General features: G+C 38.1%; 2 protein-coding genes across 4 annotated transcripts in view; one reads left to right on the top strand and one right to left on the bottom strand.

The window, feature by feature from the left end:
- Nucleotides 1-13068, bottom strand: part of LOC135470182 (nuclear protein MDM1-like) — a 30823-nt gene that overhangs the window by 8271 nt on the left and 9484 nt on the right. For 2 of the 3 annotated variants that reach the window (XM_064748983.1, XM_064748984.1), the window contains 3 exons: nt 12202-12420; nt 10902-11042; nt 9076-9272 (listed from right to left, as the gene is read on the bottom strand). In XM_064748983.1, coding sequence (XP_064605053.1) covers nt 9076-9272; nt 10902-11042; nt 12202-12420 — 557 coding nt within the window. The remainder of the gene's footprint in view (nt 1-9075; nt 9273-10901; nt 11043-12201; nt 12421-13068) is intronic. The other variant, XM_064748985.1, reaches the window with a different exon arrangement.
- LOC135470183 (uncharacterized) lies at nt 2448-6419 on the top strand. The gene is made up of 2 exons (XM_064748986.1): nt 2448-2580; nt 4938-6419. The coding sequence occupies exons 1-2, from the start codon at nt 2571-2573 to the stop codon at nt 5984-5986; spliced, it is 1059 nt and encodes a 352-aa protein (XP_064605056.1). The 5' UTR covers nt 2448-2570; the 3' UTR covers nt 5987-6419.

Here is a 13068-nt window from a genome sequence, read left to right as displayed (position 1 = left end):
ACGAGGTTGCTGATCCTCAGTTCATATTACCTGGAGTAATATTAACAGGGAGCCACAAGACCTGTGTTACCTGTGTGGACAGGTGGGATTTGTGTGCCGGTGGGAGAAGTGTACAACTGATGAGCAGGGCCTGCTAGCTTACACATGCCACACAAGATAGCCTGCTCTCACCAAAGGGCCAGCCAACAAGATGTCTGGTCCTATATTTAACCAGCTTCACCACTGCTAGAGTGTCCCAGAGGAGCTATCCCTGGCTGTGTGGTGTACCTGAGACAGGGGAACGCCAGCACAGCCACTGACACAGAGGAACACCTGCCTACCTAACCGACACAAAGGAGGGGGGAGCCACTGCTACCCTTACCCATACTCATGACAACACCCAGCCCAGGTAAGTTCATTACCTCAATCTCATCCTCAGGTAAGCTCATCATTACATTCAGTTCTTCATACCCTGGTGGCACTATAGGTATTACTACCAGTTCAGGTAAGCTGCAGTACTGATGTGTTCCTGTGATAATGTGAACCCTTAAGCTCTCGATAACATACAGAAAATGTGGACCATACAGGTTACTTTGACACATCAGTCATTCTGCAATGCCAACAAAATTGAATCATTACTACAAGTCGATAATTTTCGAAATTTATTTACTTGAATGTTCATACATACATGTAGTTACAGAACATGTATGAATTGAATGTAAATTTGTCTTATAAACAAGCAATATTTATTTATTTATTTGATTGGTGTGTTATGCTGTACTCCAGAATATTTCACTTATATGAAGGTTGCCAGCATTATGCTGGAGTAAAACCCATGACCAGCTGCAGGTTGCTGGCAGATCTTCCCACCTGTGGCTAAAAAACAATAGTAGTAGTAGTAGTAGACATTATACAGCCCCAGTGAATTGGACTGTCGGGAAAGGAATTTAGGCCCCCAAGGAACTAGAAGGCTTTTGATGATCGCTGTGGACAACTTGTGATCATAGCTATACCTCAACAATGCACTCTATATGTGCATTGTTATATCAGCCGTCCTTTGTGCGAACAATAAGTCTAAAATGATCCAGAAACAACCACTTCCCTTTTACATTTCATAACAATGGTCCTCAGAAGATGTAATCTTTAGTAATAAAAGCATAATCAAAACCATGGCTACTGAAGTCAGCAGGATTAGTTTCTCCAAATACACTGCGCAAACAGTCTACCTACAGACGTACATGTGCTTCTAGTACAAATCAATGCTGAGAACAGTATGGCATAGACTATGGCTCTACCTGGTCTCCCTGACAACACAGTGAATAGAATAGTCTCTACCCGCTAATGTTTGATTCCACTCCCAATTCAGTAAAAGCACTGAATATCATTGGCTTCCACAACCTCCCAAGATTGATTTTGTCACAGCATGAAATAAAGACTATTACACATCCATAAACCATGAAATAGCATTTCGCCTCAAGGCCTGTACTCATGATAAATGCTGAACCATTACATTGATGTGCAAACCTGTGCAGCAGCAAGGTTGGTGGTGAGTCACAGTGTGTCTAAACAGCAGATGACCTCAAGCACCACCTCAAAAGTAAAAAAATAATAAAACTCCTACAGTTTACACCCAGCCTTAAGAAAAAAAAATATATAAAAAACCTTTGTATACATCATTACGCCCCTTGAACAAGATATATTGTCCTGTCACTTTCACCTAATCTTTTTTATTATCATTATCTATATTTGTGCAATAAACCTAAATAGTGCTTTCTGTTTTCACATGTATTCTACATATCATTTACCTGTTTATTTTATCTTTCCAGTATTTCTTCAAACAGTATTTGCAATATAAAATCCACACAGATCACATTTATTGTTAGTTTTGTTTAGCACTGATAAATCTCTTTTACAGTAACCCTTAGACTTAAAAAGATCATCATGTCTTGCACTGAAAGCCCAATCTAGCCAATACACCCCTTCTGGACAGGTGAATGAATCAGTACAACAATGCAGGTAAATGGGAAATCTGCCTTTAGGGCAAAAGTATCTCTGTATTAAGTGACCAGAATAAACACAACTAAATGAGTCCACTCAGATTAGGGTCATTCAGAAGACATGGCCTTACTGTAAGTAACTTGTAACTCGTAACCCGCAAAACATGTGAAGCAAAAAGAAAATACTCTACTAGTACTATTTATCATCATATCAGGTATCTGGGGTCTTTTAATCCCAAATAAAATAAGCCTTAGTTGGGGATGATTTATAGGATTCTTATAGGATTAGACTATGCCTATCAAACCCACACGTATGGGGGAGGGAGGGCACCATGTGATAAAACATTCTCACGGTTGAATTAAGGATTACAAGGGTGTTTACTGCAGGCAGACTGTGATTTGATTGGTCCAGAAATTCCCACACATATCCTTCTTTGAATAGACCTCCAGGCAGTTTGAATGGGCAAGTACTGAAGTAGATAGGTAGTGATAACACCTGTAGGTCAGGTGAGTTATAGAGCTGAGGACAGCAAGAGTACGTAGTACTGAAGAGTCGACCAATCTTACCTGAAAACTACTGTATTCCAGCTCCCCATGAAAACAGGTAAAAATTTTCGTATAGCTACATCTATTATTATATGTTATAGGTGCACCTTTAGATGACTGCACCTGGCAATGCAACATTATTGTGGGCAATATTGGGAACTCATGTTATTTGACAAATAATAATGTTCTCACCCAACACAGTTGTTCATATAACCATAACGAGAGAATATTTCATACTATCAGGTAAATTGTTAAGTACTGTCCTAGTGAGTCAAAGTAATACCCTAATATAGCAAACGTAATGTGACTGGCAGGAAAGTAATATGTCTTGGAACTTTGCCACAAAGTGAGTGAACCTCTTACACATTCAGGTATATCAAAGGTAAATGAAATGATGGCGGATCACACCTAAGGTTGTTAAAACAGGGATCTATGTCAGTGCGTCCCATGTAACACACACATGGTTGGGCATTAGGTAAGGAGAGAGACAGACCAGAACTGGCCTCCGCTAGTCACAAATATTAACATCACTAACCAATTAACACACACTGGCACATATATTACTTGTATGTAGGATATGCTCACAAGGTCAGATGACAACACATGTATGCTGATGAGCACATATATACTGACAGATTTACATTAAGCAATTAAATGTCCATCTCTTCATGTTTCCAGATAAAAGTTTTCTTTTTGGTAATTCCACAATTAATCACAAGCAAAACTGTTGAGTAAGTTTTCCAAATCAACAGATATTGTTAGATGTAAGTTATATTATATTTAGAAATGAATTACATTGCATATACTACAAAAAGCAAAACTAGTACATGTATCCAATTACAGGTGAAACATAGACCAGAAAAAATGTATACTGTAATTCTTCATCCCATTTGCATACTAGTATTTGCCAGGTGTTTATTCAGGCATATTTTGAAGGCATTATTTTGTGTTGACTGATAAAGTCTTAATTTTTAGGAAGCCCTGACACCAAAATCAACTTAAAAAATGTGTATAAATTGCACTGAAAGTTGCTCTTTCAGATGTGAAAAGGTTGAGGAATTAGGGTAGCAAAATTATAGCTCACGTAAGCATAGGCTTGGTTGGATAAAATGGAATTTGTGAAACTTGATTGCTTGTACCATTTGTAAGAGTAGGATAGTGGTAGCTGATCACCATGCACATGTAAGTGGGTGGTTTATAGTGGCAGTCAGGGGCGTACAATATCATCAACATGAGCAAATATATACATACACTTCAGGTGTGTCAGCAATAACAATGAGGACTGCTGCCCTACATTTACTTGAATTCTATCCTCCAGGTTTACTTATCAATTAAGGGATCTATTCGCCTCCGTATGGCAGAGTTCCAGTATGAACAAGTGTGTTCAGTATACAGCATGAAACACATTCACTGCATGCCACATTCTGACAGAGGCTGTCAACTGTGACATACTGCAAGAACGGTACAAATATCCACACGTTCCCACATATATCTGTAAAAATCTTGCCATAACTTAATATATTTACTCCTCAATCATTTTTCAAACATTCAGGACGTACCTCTGAAAAAATGACTCTTTTCATAAAAAAATTTCAGTGAATTAGAATACCTTAACCACGCACGAACAATTTTGTTTTTACTTAGTTAACACACTAGCTTATTAAATATACATTTATGTCTTTCAGTTTCATATTTGCAAAACAAAAAAACAGAGGCATTCAACCGAAACTGTAGTGAGCAAAGATCATGCATATAATATATCAAGATGCTTGCACTGCATATGTATGACTTTGGGAAAAAAAATATTAATATGAAAGGGCAATATGAATGGTTTATCAGTTACTATATTAAGAATCATTTAAAAATAAACTGTATGAGTTCTTCAGATATCTCAAATCTGTCTCAAATTCAGCGTTGCCTCTCAATCTTATGTCTCTGTACAAGCACTAACAGGGAGGCTCTATAAAACCTTGTTCTAATTGAAACCAAGTTAGAAATGCACTATACAATATACAGTGTATCAGTAATTGGATATTACTGTCATTGACTCATTATGCGGCAGCAGACTATCATTAATTCTCTTATCATTTGATCTTATCAGAATAAATGTACATACTAACACACAATGCATGTTCATTAGATAATTATTACTGTTTGATGGTATGGGCCAGAACATGATGCATTGGGAGATTGGAGTTCAACACCAGTGCTGGTAAAATAATGCTCGGCTAGTGTGTGGGGTGAATTGTTTTTTTTATACCAGCCTTTATTTATCATTATTATGATACTTTATTTTACAACAGTTTCCCAAACTATAAAACCAACACTGAGTGTGAGAAATCATTTATTAATTTTACAAAAAGTTATTAATCTGTGGAAATAAAGCCAAAAAAATCTATCCTTCATTCATTGCAGAAAGTGATGTATGTGACTCAAATGGTAACGACTGCAAAGGCGGATCAATGGTGATGAATCTGGTCCAGAGTTACCCACTCTTGGGCCCTGTAGGTGAGCCACTCATCCAGCCGACATGTGTCAGCGTGTCTCCCACCGGGCGTTATGCCATCACAGATAGCAAGAGCTGCATGATTGTTGTCTACACCAAGATGGGCTTGTACAGCCACCATTTTAGCACCTTGCCAAAGCGACTGTTTTACCTGTACTGGAATATTGCGGACCATGAGCCACATTCAGTTGCATGGTTAGCTGATGAGAGGCTGGTGTACAGCCAGCCATCGGGTGGAGCTGTGGTGATTTGCCATGGCAACGGGCAACGATGTGGAGTGATAAGCGGACGACCTCTGTATGAGCCTTTTGGCTTGGCCGTGAACAGTGCTGATCAAATATTTGTAGTGGATCGTAAAAAGGGAAGGGTTTTATGTTACGACTGCAGTGGGAAGCTTTTGCGCACCATTGGCGGATTTGGTGCCGTAGAAGGCGAGCTTACTCTTCCTCACTATGTTGTCACTGGTCCAGAAGACACAATATACGTGAACAATCTGCCACCTGGACAAACACAAAACCTGGTCATGATACACAAATACAGTAACCGTGGAGCTGTGATTGACAGCTGTGTGACATCGGTCACGGCAGAGCCTTCTATGGGCAGCCTTGCTGTGGACGATAGAGGTGCCATATATCAGCTTGATCTGAAAAGTCAGCAGATCATCCAGGTAAGAGAGGCAGAAACCAACAGTGAAAATGAAAGTGAAAGTATTAACACCACCTGCACATATCAAGAGGAGGTGGTGATGCTGGATGGGTTAAAGCAGCTAGTGTATGCTGCGATAGGGCGGACATCAGAAGTAGTGTGTCTTGATATTGGTGACATGACAGTGAAGATTTACACCCAGACATCATTAGTGATGGAGAATGGGGATACTCGCCATTACATGAGAGATTCAAGGGAAATTCTAAATGAATTTGACAGCCCACCAATGAGCCCTACCGAAACTAATTTTTAGATTATCATCTACAAGAGTGGTGGGGAGGTTGGAGACGAATATTGTATTAAAATATTCTGGTAAAAGCTTAAGTAATATATGAGGCAATAAACAAAATCTGTTTTTATTTTAATATATTGAGAGGACTATTGCCACAATTATCAGAATTTACTTTTTATTACAGTAATTATTTTATTTGTTTAAATTTTGGTCCATTTTAACATGAGCAGTTTTTATGATGCCAAATATGGAAATATGTTTGTGAATGACTGGTGCCTGTTACTGTAGCTAACTGTTACACGTATATGATTATCTGCTCTCAGTGATCATATCAATTTTAAAACACCTGTCAGTTAGCTGATGGTGTTGCATACCTTATTTCCTGATCACTTACAAGTATGATATTTGCATAACTGTTTGTATGACTGTCTGTTAAAAAAAAAAAAAAAAAGAAATGGTGAAAAAAGCTCAATAAACAGATCTCAGAGACTGTACTTTGTATGTTAGAGTAACTTAGTGTTCATAACTTAGTGTTACATCAGTCCTAGTACCACAGTATGTATTATGGTAAATGACGGTATCAACAGTTAGTGCAGTGGAAGAAATATGCCCAATTTCTGAGAAAGCTACATTTATTACCTGGGCCTTCATCGCCAAAGCCCACAACTTATATCTACTACTACTTAGACTATTATATGGAAAATACCTTTGACGTTAGAGAGCTAGAGTAAACAAGGACATCACCTTGCTCTTGATTATAGGGATGTGCTGAAGGTGTGTCAAGACGAAGTTTCACTAACCTTTAACTGGGTTGACAAAAATCTACAAAAATATCTAATGCCGGTTTAATATACTTTGAATGGCAGTTTTTCAGTAAACATAAAATTAGTCAAGTGCTGTCTTTCACTTTAAATGACACACAATGACATGGAAGTGGATTCTTCTCATCGCTGAACTCTGAAATTCACACATCAATGAAATCACAGGATGTTGCACTTTTACTGCTGTAAGCCGCAACATTTACCTCATGGCAGGTAAATCTACATGCAAGTATCTTTTCTTTTGGTTTTAATGTTGTTTTCATCATTATTACTGGTCATATACTGCGTTGGAAAATACTGGTTCCAATTTTTAGCGATGCTTCACAGGAACACCATGCTGAAGACACCAGGTCCCAGGATCACGAGCAAATTTTAATTATTAAATTTGGTATGTTCCTTTTCGCTATTTTAGCTGAAATTTGTGATACAATAACTTACACAGAATTTACGATGTCAAGTAATATTTTGACCTTTTTAGATTGAAAATAAAAACTTCACAGTGATAGGAAATTTTGACTTAAGACTAAGATCGCTTCTTGATCTTGGAGCCTGACCATGACAAAGTATATCTGACAACAACCACTACTTAGCCTATTCCCTTGGGATATATGGTATAACTATAATACATATATTAATGAATAAGTTTTGCTCAAGGCACTATCAGTAATATTTCAGCTGTGCCTTGGTGTTTTGTGGCAAGAATGTATGTAAGAAAGTTTTTATCCAGCAATTAATGACACTGAATATGTTTTACTTGTCAAAGGACATGTTCATACATGTACATCTAGGATTATTTAAACCAAGAAATTCTGGCACATGTTGAATCATACAGGTACAGTCATACAGTTTGACATCTTCATCTCTGCTGGTAGTCCTAATTTGCAGTTATTGATTCGCGGTATGCTAAATTCTGCCACAGCTCCTTACAAATGGATATTTGACAGGACACGACACTTTAAATGCATAAAGGTACAAGGTAGTCACGCATAATCTCCACTTAGTTTTCTTTAAAATTCCCTTTTATCACAAAATAATAAAAAACAATCAACCCGTTGCGAAGCACATGGTACTAAAATCATTATGATGAAAACTGAGGAAAACATGAACTGTTGGTGGTAGGAGCATAGACTAACAGTTCAGTGAAGCGTGATCTATGTTTATTACATGCTTGAACTGTCAGTATAATCCCTTGACCATCCCTGATGCTCTCTGGTACCCAGTCAGCAAAAACACAATCAACGCAATGAATCCTGGGATACACTTTCCAGGTCCCAGAGCAAAACTTAAGTTCATTTACTGTAATCACTTAAACTTGGGCACAACATCACTGTAGAGAAATTACGATGGATTGGAACAACTCTTAAAATATTTAAGAATGTTACCAAGCCTCACGAAATATAACACTGCATGCATTTGAAACTCAAATATGGTGTCTAATACAGGAAAATGAAAGGAAACAAAAGTGTATTCATATTTATATCAACAAAGATTTGAAGGATATTAATACTTTAATCCTACAAAAAGGTAGACAAGTCTCCCAGCTGAACTAATGCATAGAGGAAAAAAAACGATTGAATGAGTGGAAATTTTAAATACCAAACTTAAATTCATTTGCGTATGATCAGAAGTCAATTAATGCACGCCAGACTGCCAAAATTTGGCCATTCTTTCATACCAGAGAATGCACCCATGTGAGAAGCCTTCTTAGGTTTGGTGTGTGTTTCCCCTGGGTTCTGCCCGGTTTCCTCCCAATGCTGGCCGCCATTGTATAAGTGAAATATTCTTGAGTATGGCGTAAAACACCAATCAAATAAATAAATAAATAAATTCTCGTGTTTGGTGCTAAACTTCACTCTGCCTCAGTTACAACATGTGCCATGTAAATGACCTAAAATTTCGCCCATCTGACTGACTCGGAGTTAGACTGATCTCTGGCAGGTTGTTTTGAGGTTTGCTTTGAGAGTAGGACAGCTTCAAAACCAAAATAAAACTGTACCTGCCTTTATATTGCATTTTTTTGGCAAAATCATAGATTGCCATAGGGCCAAATCAGCAAGACAGTCAACTAAAGACACCTCATCCTTGATGTGTGCATTTTTAGTCTCATTTGTTTTTGTCAACTAGCATGGCAGCATATGGCTTCAACCCTGTGCTGTTGTTATAGATACATCAGCTTAGTCTCTGCTACTATTTTTGTAGAACTGGTCCCAACCATTGAAATGTGTCATACCTTTGGAAAATGTCTCTCTTAAACTTAACAATACACCTGCATACTAATATACAGCTTACCTTTGACTGTCACTTGCCAGTGAGGAGACGGGCGAGACGTCCCACAGGTCGTTTTGCTCTGCCATTAGCTGTACCAGGTGTTCTCGGGAGAAGTGGGTACCCTGGGAGCGGTTGCGGTACTCCTGTGCCCTCTGTCTCAGCTCCATCACATCATGCAGCCAAATATCCACAGAGTCTGGGCCTACACTAGCTTTGTTCTGAACAACAACAACACAAATCTATCAGTCAGCCTTGTTTCAAGCAAAGGCAAACACAACACTGCATCCAAGGTTTAATTAGCACCCTGTCCCAGACTGTGGCCTTTCATGAAAGCAGTTTTCTATGGGTATTAAAAATAACAAGATTTCAAATTAACACTTTCTAGTTGGTATTTTCACTTTTCAAACTGAATCAAGTCTCAAGTTACTGCGAATGGGAATATGATTTACAAGGTTAAGGTATAGGCCATCCGGAGAAAATCGCACCAAACTTTTGTGTACTTCTGAAATCTTACCTTAGTTATATCTGTCATAAGACATAAACTATTCTAGACGGCAAGTAATATATGCACAGTATCAGTTTGAGTCCTATCACAGTTGTCTGAAAACTATGCTGACAGCTAGTGGAACCATCGCTCAGATATGATTTGGAAGTCACTTTAGTGCAGTTATACATTCTTATATTTACTTTTCTTGGAGTACTGCCTGAGTTTTGTCATCTTGCACCCCGGTCACATTATAGGGTGTCTCCTGTGAGAGTGTTAGCCTCCACAAATATGTGCACTGTAAATTTGGCACACTCACCTTTATTCCACAGTAGCCTGCTGGAATCATCACTCCACATTAAAACGAATGATACCCGTAATGGTGACAGCTTCTCATGTTTGAGTAATGACAGGTGATTCTTGTAGCACTTGGCCGCGTTTAAAATTTTCGCAAAACTGAACTAGTGTGTGAACACAAGTGGAGTAATTTTTAGGGGGTACTAGGTCACATCTGTCAGTAAATTTTGCATCATATTGCAGTAGTTGTTGGCTTCAAAATGAACTATGTTGAGGTGGCAGAAGTGCTGCTTCAATAGGAGCTCTCTGCACATGAGAAGCGACACTGTTCACACTCACCTTAGCAATCATGATGGACAGGTTTCGTTTTAATGTGGGACAATGATCTGTAAGACCAGGTGTGGCCGGTGATATTGTAGTGCTCATATTTGTGGAGGTCAGTACTTTGATAGGAGACACACTAAGAGTGCCAGAGGAGCGAGGTTGCAGACCTCTGCCACTACTCCATGAACAGTAAATATAAGGGTGCATGATTGCACTGTTGTGACATCAAAAACATATCGGAGCAAATGTGCTGTCAGGCAGGGCTAGCTGACAGCTTGTACTGTGAACGGTTAACCCCACTGGTTATTTACAATTTAACCATCTGAGTCATATTCACATTTATCAGCATGCTAACCCACAATTCTCATCTGAACTTCTCTCTGTTAAGCTAAAAAATTCATTTCTGAAGGAAACAGGATTGATTGCACACTTATATGTTGTGTGTATTGCACAACTTTGCCAGTTGACTACGTCAGCAGTTACATAAATGTATACTGGAATGGTATCATCTAAGTCTGCTACAGACACAGATTTAAATCTGACACACTTTAGAAACAACAACATATTTGTCCGTGCACCTTTCTGCCCTGTCTTCTGTAATAAATGTGGGTAGATAAACATAAGGGAGTGAAAACCATGCACAAGATCATGCACAACCAACCCGTACATCATTAAACTAAAAAGCTATGACAGACAACTGAAATCAGCATGCATTCTGCAGGAAAGTAAAAGGTACATGTACCTGATTAGTGTTCGCAGGGATCAGTAGCTTAAACGGATTGTTCCACTGGAAAGCTAATTGATACTCAGACATCTTCGGAGGGAGTTTTGGTTTTTGTGAGCTTTTTGGGACAAATACTTTGTTTTTTCCTTCCGAGACAGGCTGAAAATGTGCACAAGTGTTGTACACCATAAATAATGGTTTTCATATGTAGATAACATATATGTATGTCTAAAATGCTCTTTTTATAATACTTATTTATTTGGTTGGAGTTTAGCACCACGATGAAGAACTTTTAACCCACTTAAGTGTGTCAGAGTGTAGGAAACCAAAGTGCCCTGATTAAACTACAGACCTCTGTCAGGTACCTCAGAAATCACTTAACTTAATCACCTTTTATTATATAAAGCATGGTCTTTCAACAGAATATGAATATCATCTTTCTTATCCATTTGAATTAACATTAAATTCAGATTTCCAGTGTTAAATGGAATTGTCTCTTTGCTCATTCAATTGATCCTTATGTATGTCACCTCCTAGCTGCTCAATGCTGGTTTAGCAGACAAAATAACAGATCACATATTAAAATGTATTCAATCTTTTCTTCCATTTCATGATAATTTAACAAAACAATTTCCTGTCTATATCAAAACATACAGTACTTCTGTGACATGCACAAAAGTTCCATATTGCTCTGTTCCCAGTTTATCCATAAATATGCAGTGCCATTCAATTAGAACTTTGCCTTTGTATAGACAAACAGGTTGAAGAAATAAAGAACCTATGTACATTAAATTCAAACAATGAAGTTGATATTAATATATCAGGTAAATAGTAGGGTGATACCCAACGAGTCAATTCGGTGGTTTTGTTCCCCAGCCCAGTTTCATGAAGCTCTCTTTAATGTTACACATTTGCAACTACAGTGATGACGTAATGGCTACAGTACTGTTTGCCGTGGTACTTAACTGAACGTTACGTTATGAGTACTTCATGAAACCGGGGCCATGCAGGTGTGTTGAGAAACTTGCAAAATAAAATTGCATTTGTGCATCTTTAAAGTTTTAACATATACCAATCACTGGCAGATATAAATATTTTAAAAGTTTTTAAGCATCTGGTTTCCACAACAGTCTAGAACCACGTACAAAATCAATGATTTCTTACAGATTTACCTTTTGGTGAAGAAACAAGCAATACATGACCTGTAATTACACGACTAAAATTTACACAACATATTATGATCACACACAGGTGTTTAGTTCTCCTTACGTTATACAAGCTTTAATATCTATGTATTCCTTGGTTTATATCTCCTTACCTCAGGAATTGGTTGTGGCTTTTCTGGCGTAGGCTTCATAGAATCTGCCATCTTGCCCTTTTCAGTTTTACTAGATTTGATCTTGCTGGATTTAGGTTTGCTGTTCGATGCCATGTTGGTCTTGAATGTATTATTTCCAGGTTTCTTGGATTCAACTTCTGCTTGTTTTCTGACTGATGTCTTTTCAGTGTCTGTGGTTGGTTCTCTAGTTTCCTTTTCCTGAATTGCACATAAACATTTTACGGCTAAAGTCAATGACTCAGAATGTTTGAAAGCTTGTGTTTCAAAGTTCATCGAGAATGTTAAATATTTACTTTGTTGGTGTATAACATGTCAGCACTGCACACCATAAGACTTTTTCTTTCACATTAGTGATTAAAAAATTCACTAAATAATAACTGTTATATAACTGCAGCAAGACATTGTCTTTGTGATTGTATGAAATTGGCACACATATCTGTAAATTGGTGCACATGTATAAAATGTACAATTTGAAACATCTGGAATACTGTTCAGAATTATACAGACTCCATACTTTACGAATATGTACTTTATTCCAAACTTTATTAAATCATAGGGTCGGGGCCTCAGTGGCTCAGTTGGTTAGCGTGCTAGTGCAGTGTGATGACTCAGTAGCCTCTCAGCAATGCGGTCACTGTGAGTTCAAGTCCAGCTCATGATGGCTTCCTCTCCGGCCGTAAGTGGGAAGCTCTGCAGCAACCTGTGGATGGTTGTGGGTTTCCAGGGGCTGTGCCCAGTTTCCACCCGCCATAATGCTGGATGCCGCTGTGTAAGTGATATATTCTTGAGTACGGCGTAAGACACCAATAAATAAATAAATAAAATATAGGGCTTGATAACCCAAAG

The sequence above is a fragment of the Liolophura sinensis genome, chromosome 7 (assembly GCF_032854445.1).
Source record: "Liolophura sinensis isolate JHLJ2023 chromosome 7, CUHK_Ljap_v2, whole genome shotgun sequence".
Classification (NCBI taxonomy): domain Eukaryota; kingdom Metazoa; phylum Mollusca; class Polyplacophora; order Chitonida; family Chitonidae; genus Liolophura; species Liolophura sinensis.
Note: the sequence above shows the minus strand (reverse complement) of the source record. Positions and strands in the feature narration are given on the sequence as shown.